This window comes from Balaenoptera borealis, assembly GCF_965194805.1.
Source record: "Balaenoptera borealis genome assembly, chromosome: 3".
Lineage (NCBI taxonomy): Eukaryota > Metazoa > Chordata > Mammalia > Artiodactyla > Balaenopteridae > Balaenoptera > Balaenoptera borealis.
The window spans coordinates 165,524,944-165,540,373 of record NC_138866.1 but is presented as its reverse complement, the minus strand read 5'-3'; the positions used below and the strand labels follow the sequence as shown (position 1 = coordinate 165,540,373).

At 48.3% G+C, this 15,430-nt stretch overlaps 1 protein-coding gene across 4 annotated transcripts in view; it reads right to left on the bottom strand.

The window, feature by feature from the left end:
- Positions 1-3,286: 3,286 nt before the first annotated feature.
- The window catches only part of CAMK1D (calcium/calmodulin dependent protein kinase ID), a 411,293-nt gene continuing 399,149 nt past the window's right edge, over positions 3,287-15,430 (bottom strand). For 2 of the 4 annotated variants that reach the window (XM_082385589.1, XM_082385590.1), the window contains exons 9-11: positions 11,841-11,928; positions 10,780-10,897; positions 3,287-9,139 (exon numbers count right to left, since the gene is read on the bottom strand). In XM_082385589.1, the coding sequence (XP_082241715.1) occupies positions 9,021-9,139; positions 10,780-10,897; positions 11,841-11,928 (325 nt within the window). In that variant the 3' untranslated portion in view covers positions 3,287-9,020. Of the gene's footprint in view, positions 9,140-10,775; positions 10,898-11,840; positions 11,929-15,430 lie in introns of all 4 variants that reach the window. The other 2 variants (XM_082385592.1, XM_082385591.1) reach the window with 2 other exon arrangements.

Here is a 15,430-nt window from a genome sequence, read left to right as displayed (position 1 = left end):
CACTCGCGGTGCCCTCGAGACATTCCTTCACCGTAGGGATTACCATCCAGATACAAGACAATTTGTTTAAAAGACTCAACCCGGAGTAAGCTTTCTCTCCTCCCCCGGGGGGGGGCCCTGTGACAAGCACCTTGTGCTAGGTGGGTACAAAAGTCAGCTGTTTTCCATGTTCTTGCTGGGGAACAGCTGGCCCTCATTAGAGGGGTCGGTCAGGATGCTCTTCCGCATGATTACAGCCAGGTTGGCTGGCGGCTTAGCATCCCGTGTGTTTTTCTCCATGAGCTGATATAAAACAGCCCGACTCAGCAAGGCCCACAGAAATGAATCCTGATGCCCTCAAGACAAATATCATGTTGAAGCGAAAACAGTGTTATAGGGAGGGGGAAGAAGTGGCCTGAGATGTAGGAAAGAGGAAAAGGGTTCATAAGTTGACCAAGAACTGCGTTTCTCTGGCCCTCTAAGTCTTTCTGGACAGAGTCTGTGCTTGCTGGTGGAAACATATTAGGAAGATGAGCTCATGATAAACACAGTTCCTCCCAGGAGAGGCTGGAAGAGAACCAGAGATCTGAGACACTGTCTTGAAAACAAATCAGCGGTTTTGAAGGTGATCTGGAGGAGAAGAGCAGATGACAAGGAAGCCTGCATGTCAGGGATGAAACTGTGCGTATGAACAGAACTTTCCAGAGATATTAATCAGAGCAAGAGAAGAGACTAACTTAAAACAAAACACAAAACAAAAACCCGGCAGGTATTATGACTACTGTCTGCATCTCTGATTCTAGATCAAATCCAGCTTCTGTGACATTTCTCCTGAGACATGGAACAACAGAACAGCAGAAAACACATGGGCTGATAACACAGTAATGTCTGGGTTCTCTCTGCCATTCCTCATTTATTGAACTATGTGTAAGGCTAGGCCGAGCTGCTAAGAGAAATTTCTCTTGGAGATGTAGAATGGAGTTTAGGAATAGTGATGTCCCAAAATGTTAACTGATTTGATTGTGTCATTCAACTCAGTAATTATCAGTGGCCCCCAGTTACTTACTAAGTAAATGAAGTCCAGATTGTGTAGTTTGGAATTCATAAAATTCCAAACTACATAAAATTACGAGAGGCAATACAGTGGGATGACCTTTGGTGTTGGTCCAGCTGAGTCTGAAACTCTGCTGCCAGCGGGTAAATCATTGAATCTTTCTGAACCCATTTAGGCAATAAGGGCACCTTCCTTGTTGAGCTAATGGTTAAATGAAACATTGACTGGAATTCACTTAGCACAGTACCTAGAACACAGCAAACAGCTAATCCATGACATGATTAGTAGTAGTAGTAATCACTGCTGATAATAATAAGGCTATGGTTCTTTTCTGGGTGGACAGTTCTGTATCTACGCAGGAAGGCTTTTGTTTAATTCTTGGCTCCCTGAATGTGTTACAGCCAATGATAGATAATCCCAAGAGAATGTGTCAGACCAAAATTTATCTGAAAAATATAAGAAATGTGGGGTGAATTTCAATGCCTGTTGAACATTGTTTGAGCCCCAGCGAGGTTCGGTGAATGTCTGAAGGATAGAGGTGCTGGCCTGGTCACTGTGACTGGAGCTCAGTCAAAAGTTTAAGTTTGACCTTAACATTTCAACTCTAAGGCCCTGATAAATCCCAGCTTTCGATTAGGAGCAGTTTTACACTTCTGTGCATTTGCTTTGGCTACATTTTCGGTCACAGTGGGGGAGACCTCTCTTTAATGAATCCTCACAAATAGTTTTCAGAAGTGGTTAGCTTACTAAAGTTCTTTTGTTCCGTAAAGTCTGCATTAACAGTGTCTCCTATGCACCCACTGAATGATCCCTTTGTTATGATATCCTTCCTAACTAGGGTCTGGGTTGAGAGAAGCCATGTCAGCTAAGAAAGGACTAGTCATCAGGTATCATGTATTTCTTTGGGCCTCACTTATTTCCACTAAGGCCCATGCTGTTTTCACTTGATATTGGCTGTGTGGGATAGCGTTAATTCTACATTTCTACAACCCACGTCCAATTCATTTTTCCCCTCTACACAACAACTTACTATTTGGATTGGAGGAATTGTCTGGTGATCAGATCTAATCCCCACAATATATTTGATGAGCTATGAGCTGTAAGCACCCCCCAACCAAAAAAAAAAAAAAAAAAGACACTATTCACTCTTCTGATTGAAACGGACAGGACCCTATGGTCCTTGTCCCCCATGTCCTCTGCCTGCATTTTGTTTGTGGAAAAACTTTTGCCAAAAAATAAGTTTAATCACAGAAGTGAGAAAATGCAGAAACAAAGGAAAACAATCAAAGGAGACCAACTAATAATAGTTTAGTCATTAAGCAAAGTCAAGGACCTTTGGTTCCTCCTCAAGGGCTGTATTCTGAGCCATATCCTGTGAGCTGTCTTGTAGATACTGAAAGCCCCACCAGGTGGAAGAAGTTAACTACATGATTACCAGACTGTAGCCATGACGTAAGCTGCCACAGTTCTGAGAACTGGATGCAAGAAATGGGAACAAACTGACCTTGGAACTGAAGACTAAGTGTACTTAAAACAATCAAGATGACACTGGTCAGACCACCGATGACCAATTTCAAGATGACGGTCAGAGCTGACTGTGCTGTTTCTACACGTAGCCCCCTCCCTCTGCCTGTAAAAGCTCTTGCCCCCCGACTGTCCGGGGCGGGGAGGTGGGGGAGTCGGCCTTTGGACAGGTGTCCCCTCCCCCCGCAACCCGGGTGCCAGCATCCAAAACCAAGCAAACTGTTCTTTGCACCAACCTTGCCTCTTTATCGGCTTTTCAGCGATGAGCAGCTGGACCCCACTTTTGGTAACGTGATCAGCAAAGAATCTTCCTTTGGACATTGAGAATTCCAAGGCGGTGCTGAGAATGGACGTGTGTGGGCGAGTGCTACTCAGAGACGTTTTCCTGGAAATCAGTGTTGGCTTTTCCTCCAAACAACTCAAGAATACCTAGTTAACATGATCTGGGTTTCTGGGCCTGCCTCTAGCCACCTTCTGCAGTGACAAGGAAAAGGGGGGGAGCCTGAGCGCCCACCACAAATCTCAATGCCACGATGTGCATGCCCTGCCCCCATCCCTGGCATCCCTGCCCATCGGGCTGGTGACAAAGTATTTAGGGGACTTTATGAGTTTCCAGGGGCTCAATTCAAACTCCTCCCTTCAAATCCAAACTTCAGAGAGAGGAGGAAAGAGAGAGCTGTTGAAACACCCCAGTCCTGCTTCTTATGGAGGAAACAAACCACGTACATCTGAAGGTGATTAATTCTTTATTGGAGGAAAACAAGAAGTCATCAATCTCGTTGTCATTATGATAGAAATCTTGATATGTGTACATGATTGTCAAGGCAGAGAATCATTTGCTACACAGGCCCGTTAACAATTTTGCAGTGCCGCAAACCTATGTGGGGTAAATTTCTTGCAGAGTTTATTACATGCGTGGAATAAATGCACAGTTTCCCTTCTTTTGGACAAGCATGGTTTTATGGAAAAATCGAACCAATTGCAAGCCTGGTAATAACAGACACAGGGACATTCCTGGGTTCGACGTCATAAGCTTTTGGAAAACGTGCTCACTGTTGGGAGAGCTGCAAGAAGGACTATGACATTATGTGTGGTGACCAGAGCCAATTTAGAAATTGTTCCAAATTTTATGCTGGACAGAATGTACCTTTCATGTCTTCCAACCTGATCGTGGGGCTGAGAGAAACGTCCTCTGAAACATGCCGCCTGTCTTGCAAAACAAAGATGCTGCTGCAAGGTTGCAGCATTTTTGTCGCTGTCAAAATGGTTTTGTTTTTGTAAAATGTCCAAACCGCTGCCAGTCCTGCCCCAGCGCTCCTCCTCCCTCAAGTGCAAGGCTACCATGAGGGCCCAGGAACCTCAGTCTGTCCAGATTAAGGTTTTCCTTTGAGAAGTAATTTATCTAGTGTTTGGGGCTTTTGAGTCCCTGGTCATATCTTATCCCTATGACTGAAGCCTCAAACACTCCTTTCATTTTCTTTTTTCCTGTCCATAAGAAAATAAAATCACCTTGAAGTCAAATAAGTTGGTAAATCATCAGAAGACATAATCATCGTATGAGAAGTTTTCTGGAGACCAAAAGATTAAAAATGGATGTGGCGAATGCAGAAGCGGCATTGGTACAAAGGGGGAAATGCAATAGTTAGTCCCTTTGGTGTAGAGAGATTCAGACACCGAGAAGCCATTCCACACTTTGTCCACGAAACCAGACCTGGCAGCCACATGCTGTGGGGTTGGCTGCCAAATGCACAGCCTTTGGATTTGCAGAAGCAGAGGCCCCCGGAGCCACAAGCCCAGCTGCTCCTGCTGCAGGTGGCAGGGAAGGCGGGAAGGGCTGATGTTCCTTGCTGTCTGATTCGGCGCAGAGCAGGAGGCGGGCAAGGCCGTGGCCAGCATGCAGGGCCCACTTCACAGTGGGGCTGGGCTCCTGTGCCCACGCCCAGGCTGCAGATCACGATGCACTGGGACCACAACGGAGGCTGGGGCTGAACGGGGCTTGGGCCTCTATCTTCCTCTTTCTCCTCCCTGCCTGCTGTCCAGTGTAGAGGTTTCCAAGCTATCTCATCTGCAGACTAGTTTTCTTGGCATCTCTGTGAATTAAGTTCCCCTTTTAGAAATCTGCCCAATTCACCTTTCCTATCGCAACATTTTCAGTTCTGAAAACCAAAGGATTGGAACACTCTTTGGCCAATGTCAGGTACACCTGAAGCCCCAACCTACGACCAGCCCCCTGCCCCCCGCAAAGAGTGGTGGGTTACATACAGGTATATACATTTTTCTTTAAACAAACTGAACAGTGTTTGGTCTGGAATGTGTTTAAGGAAAAAAAGGCCAACTCTGCAGAGTGTGAGTGGACAGAACGGGAAGCAGTATTGTTTCAGAAGAACATGCAAAGGTTTCGTGCATCGGTTGAATCGGAGGACTTTCATTCCTTTTGCCAGAAGTGACTGTGCAACCCTGGGAAAGAGTACATCTTATTTCTGTTTATGGAAATGGGAGGAGCTGCCCTTTGCTGCACCCTGCTGTTCCTTCTCACATCCAGAGGAAACCCAGCAGTGAGCTTGTGGAAATCATATGAAGTCAAGAAGTCATGAGTGTTGCAGGCAAAGCACAGAGGCCATACCCTCCTTCTCCTGCCCTCAGCCCTGGAGCGATGGTTCCAGGGTGGCTTCTCCAGGGTGAAGAATCAACACCAGCCCAGGCTCTGGGTGGGCCAGGGGGCCACGGTGGCCAAAGCCTTACAATACGGAGTTATCTCCACTGGGATACGGTCTTTTCTTTCTGTTTAAAATTGCTCACAAAATGTCAAACCCCAGGGCGTTCATCAGATTAAGCTGTCACTCCTCCAGAGAGAGGGTCAATCCCCCTTTTCAGGAGGGGTCCCTCCCTTGGGTTCCCTCCCTCTGTCCCTGGTGTTTTTGGCCTTCGTTCTAAAGGGGGGAGGTCCCCCTCTCCCAGTCACAATTCACCCAGGATCTGCTGGACACCAAGGGAGACAAATGAACAGGATGAGGTTAGTGATGGGCAGGTAAACTGAGTCTGGGGGTCAAATGCCAAATGCCTTTCTTCACCAGCTCATGCTCCCTAAGTGCCAGAGCCTTGCCTGGTTAACCCCAAGCCTGACTGCCCAGTTCCCTGGATGCTATGCTAAGAGCTGGCTGGAGAGCTGGGACCTTCTCAAAGGTCTGTTGGGGCCACATGCGGGCGCACGCTCTCTGTTTCAGACAAATGCTAGTCTCCCTGATGGCCTCACGGATGAGATGAAGATCAGGGAAGCGAAGGGGGACAGACAGGCAGCTGAGGGCAAGACCATTTGAGGACACTCTTTCAAATGAAAAAAACAGTCCACTTGCTCTGAGGAGGTGAAGAGACCAAACTGGGCGGCGGGGTGGTTGGAAGGCAGACTGTGATGAGGTCCATGGTCCACCATTAGCCTCAGCTGCACACACTGGCCTCCAGGGGGTGTGTAAGCTGGGGGCCCGTATGAAATGCTCAGCGTCGTCGGTGGAATTTGACATCAGTGAGGGTCCTAGGACTTTGCCACTCCACTTGGCAGGCGTTACCAAAAGGCACATTCTGAGCTCTCTTCCCATGTTGTCATAAAGTGTAAATAATACTAAATACGGTTGAAAGAGAACCTCCATTCTTTTACCACTAAGGCTCTTGCAACAGAGCAGAAGTTCTACGTGGGAGTTATCAGTATTTTCTCCTCCTCCTAAAACAATGGGAATACACGCATCCAGACAGTAGAGACTCACTTGATGTCAAGTTCAACAGAGTCTACTTTTGGGCTGAAACAGTCACCATCTCCTGACGTGTTACAGGCCAACCATGGCCAAGAGCAGACCCCCAACTGCAAAGAGGGGGTCCGGCCCATCTCTCAGCTCTTCTGCACTTTCCAGGTAAGACATACTTTCAAACTAATTGCACAGAACATGCACCCCACACATCAGCTCCAGAAAATAATTTATCATCAATAAATTTGGCTTCAGATGTTGCTTTCCAAGTGCAAATGACTGCATATAGCACACAGTACAAGGAGCTGATAACTATTCAGGCAGACGTTCTAAGTATCAAAGTCAGGCAAATTATCACCCCTCCCCCATAACATCTAGTTCCTTGTTTTCTTTTTTTTTGTTTTTCGTTTCTGTTTTTTTTGGCCACGCCACGAGGCACGTGGGATCTTAGTTCCCCGACCAGGGATCGAACCCATGCCCCCTGCACTGGAAGCACAGAGTCTTTACCACTGGACTGCCAGGGAATTCCCTAATTCCTTGTTTTCTTATACTGTCGAAACTGGAATCTTCCATTACGCTTGTTGGTAAGCAACATTCAAATAAACCCCTGGGAGAGATGCCTCAGTTTTCTGCTATTGTTTATAATGTTCTTGCTACCGTCCTCCAACTCACGCACCACTTGCTTCTTAACCGGGTCTACTGTCGTTTTATTTCCAGGCTTTTTACAAATTTTGAAGAGTAATAGCTTGATTTTCACTCTGGATGCTGAGGTGGCAGACGCCAAGCGGGAATCCTGTCAAGGGGCCAAGTGCCTACGACACAGTGGGCACGGGGTAGACCAGATGTCTGTCTTTCTGGCTGCTCTCCTGCACACCTGCACTGCCCTCCTAAAGGAAGCAGAATGGAGTGCTGAGCCGCATAACACTGTGTGTGTGACGCAGGGCATCACTGAACATTCGGCCTGGGCCTAGGCCAAGGTGCAGAAGTGACAAAGATGGCATGGCCTACAGGATCCACTGTGTCTGTTCAACTGTGGGAGAAGGGCATGAGGACAACAGCCGGGAAAGTCACTGGACCATCAGGCAGATGAACAGGGACCCACTGCGGGCTCGAGGCTGACTGTGCGATGCAGACTCAAGGTATCACATGGGCACAAGGGCCGAGGGGGGGGCTTCTGCAAAGTGGGCATTTGGAGCCACCTGCTTGCCTCTTCAAGACAGCATCCTTGACGCCTCCTGGAGAAGCGCTTTTCCCTGGGTTTCATGCTGTGATCGCTCTATCCCGCACACCGATCCACCACGTGGGTGAACAATGTGGCCCAGTGGTCCCCGGACGTTGCTGGTTTGAAAGTCCTACATCCCAGGAAATCCTTCAGTCCTGGGCAAACTGGGACCTTTGGTGACCCCACCATCACAGGTCTTTGGTTTGGGGATTCCCTTGGTCAGAAGGATGGCTTTCAGCGCTGGCTGGGCCTGGCTGGGGTGGTCTCTGGCCATCACTGCAGTGGCCACTGTCCTGCTTGCTGGGAAGGTCACCTCTCCTTAACCACCCGAGATAAATGGAGTCTTTTCCAAGGCCCTTTCCCTCTCCTCCCTTCTGGATCAGCCTCTAAGAACAGCGTAAACATTTGCAGAAACAACTGGTGTAAGCTGGAGGCCATTTTCAGTTGTAAGATTAGAAATGCATTTTTAAAAAACAGAGAGATTAATTTTAAAACTGCATAGCTGAGAGCAGGGCTTCCACGCCGTCACTCCCCTCGTGAGAAACGAGAGCTGTGTGGGAAATTCACTCCAAACAAAATGGCATCGTGCTCCTTTGGCCACCGAGGCTCTTAAATCTTTGCTGGGGGAGCGGGGGCCATCTCCTTCACAGCAAGTCTAGCCTTTCGTCTTGGGAGAGCAGGCTTCTTCATTTCTGACTGCTGACGGCAAGAGGCCCCAGGGTCTCCAGCTGGAGAGGGCTTTGCTGGAGGAGCTGCCAGGCAAGGTTTTCTGCAGGTTCCCTCCCACGGTGCCCGCACCCCCGGGGAGAAGACAGGCTGCAGAAGGGCTGAGTTGTCTTCTCAGAAAACTGCCCCTCCGAGGAAGAAGGGGAGAGAAGGGAGAAGGAACTGAAGTAAAGTGCACTCTTCACCTCGGAGACAGATTCTTGATCGATCCTCTTATTAGAATTTTAAAAAGTACTTTTAAATTCCCTTCGGAAGAAAAAAAAAATCTCTTAAAGGTTAACATAAAATTCTACTACTGACAAGCAAAAGGTACAGGGCACGGAAGTAAGAAGTATAGCTCAAAAGGACATATTTCTTAAAAGGAAAAAAAAAAACCCTAATGCACAATATTTACCGATACTTAAATAATCCAGTTGAAACCTTTTTTTGTTATGAATGAAAAAATACAACATAGACGGTTACCTCTACTGAGAAGATCGGAAACGACAGGGCTTAGGGAGAGGAACTAAGAAAGTCCGTTCTGTTAGAGCTTTGCGAGATTCGTATGTACAGCACCAGATCCTATTAAATCAGCTCCCTTGAGTCAGTACAGTTTGTGAGAAATGAACACTTCAGAATTGCAGTATAAAATATGGCCGTAAAAAACTTCTGTCTTCCAGTCCTGTGCAGGGAGGCGCACCGTGCAGGGTGGGAACGCTCTGGAGTGGCTGGTGGCGCTGGGGGCCCCCGGGGGCCCCCTCCCCTGGCCTCACCCCCTGGGCCCCACCTGTAGGGCCGGTCACTTGCTTCCAGAGTGCACTGTCGTCACAGTGGTGGGCCTCGGTCTCCGATCCGCTCCCACTCCTGAGACCCCTGATGAAGAGGACATGAAACTACAGAGCGTGGAGGGTGCCAGACCTGCAGGGGGACAGCGGACACAAGAAGTGCAAAGCGTCAGAAGGATCTACTCACTCCCTCTTCCCGCTGCAAGGGTTTGTGGCGGGGGACAAACTTTTATGCACTTGACTCCAAATTTTTCCCTACCCACAGGAAAACATTTGCAATGTATCCAAATTCTTCTTAGACCCAGGTCTTCCCTCCTTGTTTCATTATAATAATGACAACTGCTTTGTACTTGGATACAACATGGTTTAGCCACCATAGTATGATAGGTTCCATTTACTGAACACTTAACTACATACTAGGCATTGGGCTAGGTATTGAATATATACCGTCCTTATAAGAACTGTTTATTTCTTACAAGGGCGCTGAGAAGCAGGGATTTTAAGAGTGAATAAAGAATGTGATACCCCCTTCTGACCCCAGCTTGGTGTGTGGTCTGGACTCTTGGCCAAGAAGCGTTTGTGACATAGAGCACATTGAAACGGGGCTGCTGATTGAGTCCTGTGTGAACCCGGCAGCCCCCTGGCCTAGAAAAACTCCTCACGGGCTGCACCTCCGATGCTCCCCAGGCAAATGTGCTGGCCTCAGAATGTTCTCACGTGGGGATGATCTTCCCGGCTGCCGCAGTACACCCCTCACCCCCGTCACCGTGAACTCTGTGGGCTCGAACATGGGGATAGCCATAAAGTAAAGCACTAAGACGGCTTTGCTGTCAGAGCCACTGTCTGAATCTTCAAGTAAACGATAGATTGTGGGGTTTCCTCTGACCAGAGGGTGGAAAGGATTTGCCCTGAGATGTAAATGTGGGTCTAAAGCAGCGTGCAGTTGTGTCAGGGGACGCTCATGGAGATTTCCCGGGAAAACTTAAGGGCTGGACATTCTGGAATGAGGTGGGAGGGCTATTTAAAGAGGAAGGGAACCTTTTTTGAGGCAAACAGGTAGGAGTGTGATGCTGAGAGTGAGACCAAACTGAAGGGTCTCAATGGTTATGGAAATGAAGGCCTACAGGGACAATCAAGGCAACTGCTCTGCAGTGCAGAGGAGCCCGTGGGAAGGCCTAGCATGAGATTAAGAGAAATACACAGAGCGGGGAGCGGGAGAGAAAAATAAGGAGGGTGTGAGTGTGTCCCCCGTGACGTACTATCCCACGCACAGATGAAGGACAACGAAACATTAGTACTATTGCTTTGATCCCAAAGCCAACGCACTTCGTATAAATTAGCTCAAATGATTATCAGAAAAAAAAAAATGAAAATACATTTTAAAAGTCAATGAGATCAGACTGTCATATGAGTCTCTGCCATCCCTTCCTCAGTCCCTAAGGGTGATGCCCAATGAGAAGCAAATCAGAACATAAGGAGATGGATCAGAAAGTGTCGGGCTTTTGTCCACACACGCGTGGCTGTGTGGGACTTGAGCCTCAGATTTCTTATAAATGGAAACAACAGTAGCTACGGTTGTAGAAATATGAAATAACTAAATTTGAAAAAATATTTAAAAAATAGTGAATAGGATTGTTGGGAGTATTAAATAAGATCAAGTATTAACAGACCCCGACAGACAGTAGCTACTCAGCAAACAAGAGTTCCCCCCCTCTCCCCACTAGATTTGTCTCAAACGCCAGTTGGAAAGTTCTGTTTTTGCTACATACGCACAATCTTTTTGGCTGGCCAGACTGAGGCTGCTCGAAACACTTGCATTTGAACTGTCCAGGCTGCTGCCAAGATGTAGTTTTCTCATATGTCTCACAACAGCCGTGGCATTAAACGCTTGCTGAAATTTAAGAAAGGGGAAAAGCAGACAAAATATTCCAGCTAATTAGAAAAGACCGAGACTGTCTCCTATCATTTATCCTGTTACCCTAAGCAGTTCAAACTTCTGAAAACGGTCTCATGATCCGCTAGAAAGGAAACTGATGTTGCCTCTTCTTCCAAAAGTACGGTCATCATTTGACCCTCTCCCCCCCAAGAAAATATATTTTGGAGGTGAAAAGAGTATTTTTCTTCTGACATTAATACCGTAGAATATAGAGTAAACGTAAGCCAATTCTCTCCATAATTTAAGAGAATGACTTCTAGAACAAAAAGTGTATTATAATAATAGAGTACCTTAAAATATATTTTAAGAGTTTTAATTTTCTGATTATTGGTGTTTTGTCCTAAATAATAGCATTTCCTGTGAAGAAAGGAGGTCAGTGGAACTACTGTCTGTGTAGTCTCTAGTTGTTGGCTCTCGTGCAAAAACAGCCAGCTCTTAATTACCCATGCTATGAGAACATAGGGTAATGGTTTAAATCCATCACATTTTTACCAGAATGTATTGATGAGTTCAACTGAGATTTCCTGGGGTTTTTTCCCTCCTTTTTATGTCACTTTAATAATAGTCAACCCTTCAAAGTTCCAGCAAAGTGAAGGAAGACAACAGGGATTATGTTCTTAAGAAATAGCAAATGAGGAAAAGCTGGCAATATTGCTATTTTTGGATCACAGAGGGGAGATATTAATTAAATCATACACTTTATCCCTCTCACACCACGATGCTCTCGTCAAGTCTTAATCCTTATCGGTTAAAATTAGCACACATTTGGGTGAGGTTCTGGGGATTCTCATCAAACTTGGGGGACAGTAACACTTAGAAATAAAAAATGCTTGAACTGTAGGGCCAGTTTCGTTTGAGTGGTTAAGTTCAGTGGGAATGTAGGCAACACAGGACTTACTCTCCACTTGCTTTTGGCGAAGTTCTTCCGGATCTGGGCGCTGACCGACTCGTGGATGTTTTTGCTGAGGGCTGTGTCACCAGCGATCCTGAAACGGAGGCAAAGACGCTTCTTCAAGAGGGTTTCTTGGTGGTGGTGGGGGGAAGCGTCTGACACTGGGTCCCAAGCTTTTTTCCTGGGGAAGCCATGTCCTGTCTCCTCCCACAGGTTTGCTGAGAGAATGGCGTCTCACTGCCCCTCCAGGCTGCTTATTTCACCCCCGAGCTCTTGTCTGAATGTCCATGACCCACCACCACTGCACTCCAAGCCCGGTCCCACCTCCGTACCCTGCACCCCCTCCAGGATGGGTCAGCACCTTCATGGTGGGCCACTCTGCCCGGCTCCCCCTTCTTCCCCTTTTCACCCCCATTCCTGCAACATCAGAGCCCACAAGGACAACACAACCTGAATTCAACTCCCCTCCTTCTCCCCCTCCCCCAGCTTCCCACCCGCCGTGTCTCACCTCTGAGGTCTCAAGCGTGTGCCCCACCTGGTCTGAGCACCAGACCCCTACCCAGGGTCTCCCTCCCGGCTTCCCCCCCACAGCCCCTCTCTGGCATCCCCAGGATCTCTGGTCCATGGACCTGCTCACACCCGGGGCCCACTGCTCCCTTCTGGCTCCATCCCGGCTGACCTAAGCTCCGCCACGTTCTACTCCCCCTCCCTCCCCCCGGGGCCCCTCACCTTCTCTGTGCTCAGTGCCAGGGTTCCCAGCCTCAGCTCGGCCCTGCTTGGCACACCTACTCCTGCATTTCCTAGAAAAATTCTCAGAACCGCAAGGACCATGTCGCCGCTACCTTCCACTGGGTCCTTTACAACACTGGGCAATTTTTTCGCTAGTTCTGGCTTGACCTTAGCCTTCTATTAGCAGGGAGGAAGGGAGGTTTAGTTTTGACCTCCTGTCCTCAGAGTCCCCCCTCATCCTATTTCTTCCTCCCTCTGCTTTATCACACCTCTTCTCTCTCCCCCCCCGCCCCTCCCCCCATCCGTTCTTACACCTCCCTCTTCTCTCTGGGCTTACAGTCGCCAGTCTCGTTGATGAGCTTGGGGTCCCTCCAGCCCATGCTTCTCCCTCACATCCCTTCTCAACCTCAACACCACCCTCGCTCTACATTTGACCACTTGGCCTCCCCCAATCTCACAGGAACTTGCATTTTGCTCAGTCTTTTCTGGGCTTGAATCCATCCATCTTCCCTTTCCTTTAGCACCAAACTATTCAATTCTGAACTGATGCCTGATACCTCAGAAGTAATTTCTTGGATCTCGGAAATGTTAAGGGGCAGACAGATGCCGGGGACACTGACCATACTTTCTGGCTGGCAGAGCCCGTCAGGTCCCAGACTCCGAGGGCCCTGGACACAGACCAGCCTGGGCACAGACTGCCGTGTTCAACCGATTTAGGACATGAGAGGAATAAGCTTAGGGCTTATTCAGATAGGAAACCAGCCCTGGATAAAAAATATGTTCCCACCACCAGCCTTTCCTTTTAGGAACCAAAAACATGGCTGGTGGACTCTGGAAGGTAAGTCTGTGCCAGGCTGGGCCTAAGTTTAGAATACCGTACAGTCTGCTATTCCCAGCTCAGAGACTCCCCTAAATAGACTCCTCTAGTTTTCCCAGCAGGGCTGAAAATACACAGCTCAGAGGATACTCAGAAACGAACCAAGGCCAGTCAGGTTTCCATTACCAACAACTGTCAATTGCCTGCTTTTCCCAGACGCACATCAGTGAAGAGAAATATGTGAATGAGCAGATGCACCCTAAACCCAAGGGACGAGGAGGCTGGGGAGGTGTCGTTATTAAGCCTCTTCTCCTGGAGGCCTCACGCGAGCGTTTCCTCCTGCTTGAAACAGCTGCATCCTCAGAAAAGAAGGCCAGTTCCACCTCGTGGTGGTCGGCTCCTTCTTGGAAACCAGGGGGCAGAAGTGGTAGGAAGGACGGAATTCTCGGGCTGAGCACCGACGAGGGGCAGAGCCCGCTCCAAACCAAACAGGCCGGGTGGCGGGGTGTCAGGGAGACTCCCTTCCCCGTGGGTGAGCAAGGCTGAGAGGGGAGGAAAACGCAAATTTTCAGTTATTCTAGGAATGTCCCGTGCTCACTTCCCACAGTGCCAGGGCGCGCTGCCGCTGGGTGAGAACCCAGTGGGGCAGGCGGTGGCCCAGAGGACCCTGTTAAACACTCTTCTTGGAGGTAAAGCCACCTCGGCTCATGACAGCTCACGACCTTCCTCAAACAGGCACTGCGTGGGGATATACGTATATATACGTAGAGCTGATTCACTTTGTTCTACAGCAGCAACTAACACAACAATGTAAAGCAATTATACTCCAATAAAGATGTTAAGAAAAAAAGACAGAAAGAGAGAAAAAAACTTAAAAAAAAAAAAAAAGGCACCGCCATCACGCTGCTGCTCGCGACAGCCAGGAAGTTCACAGGGACCACGTGGGACGTTCAGCACGCCAGGCTTCAGCGTCACTCACCCGCAAAACCGGAGGCGTGGCATCTTAGCACTGGGAGGGACCTTGGATGTCACCTTGACTGTCCTAGGAACTGAACAACGCCCCTGAGACAGAAGACTTCCCTTACGAGTCCGCACACACACACGTAAAGCTACAGGCATCCCCATTTCATCTGGGTCTCCGACTCTCTCTCGCTTCCCAGTTTTTGCCTCTAAACTAACACAGGACATGGCGTTTATATCAATCACGCTCCATCAGGCCTGTCTGGCTCTTTTTCTCCACACGCAGATCATTAAACTCTTCTCCTCGCCTTTCGGTGTTTTTGTGTTTTGTACACGGTCTGTTCTACCTGCACGGCTCTGACTGTACGCTTTTCTAGTCACTTGCTTAAAACAGGCTTGGTGATGCCTGGAGTGCACCCCAAACCCCTGGGATCCATCCCAGTTCCTGTGGTCACCGCAGCTTGGCTGGCTGGAATCTGGGGAGGGGAGGGGTCTCCAAGAACGCTGAGGAGGGTGCACAGTTGAAGCCCCCCTGGCTGGCCCAGCCTGGGATCCCCGCCCCACCCTGGACGGCCCGGGGACAGCCTTCTCACAGCGCAAGGCTGGCATCTCCGTGAAGTGCTGCTTGATTCTGAGCCCACCTTGCCCCTCTGCCGGGCCCCTCACAGTGAAACTGACCTTTCTCTTCTTTGTTTTTTTTCAAAAACATTTGGTGAAGGAGAGATGAGGTTGTAACTGGCCTTCCTGCCTTCCACAGAGTGAGGCTGGACCAGTGAACAAGTTCTAGGAAGCAAATCACTTCCCTTCTTTTGAGGTCATTTTCCTCCTCTCTAAGATAACCTCAAAAGCCTCCTACATGAAAGATAAATAAGTACTGGGGTTGTAATGTACAACCGGGTGACAACGGTTAACACTGCTTTATGGCATATTTGAAAGTTGTTGAGAGTAAATCCTGAAAGTTCTCGCCACAAGGAAAAAAATTTTTTGTAACTAATATATTAGGCGATGGATATTAAGTAAACTTATTGTAGTAGTCATTTTGCAACATATATGGATGCCGAGTTATTATGCTCTAACACCTTAAACTTAT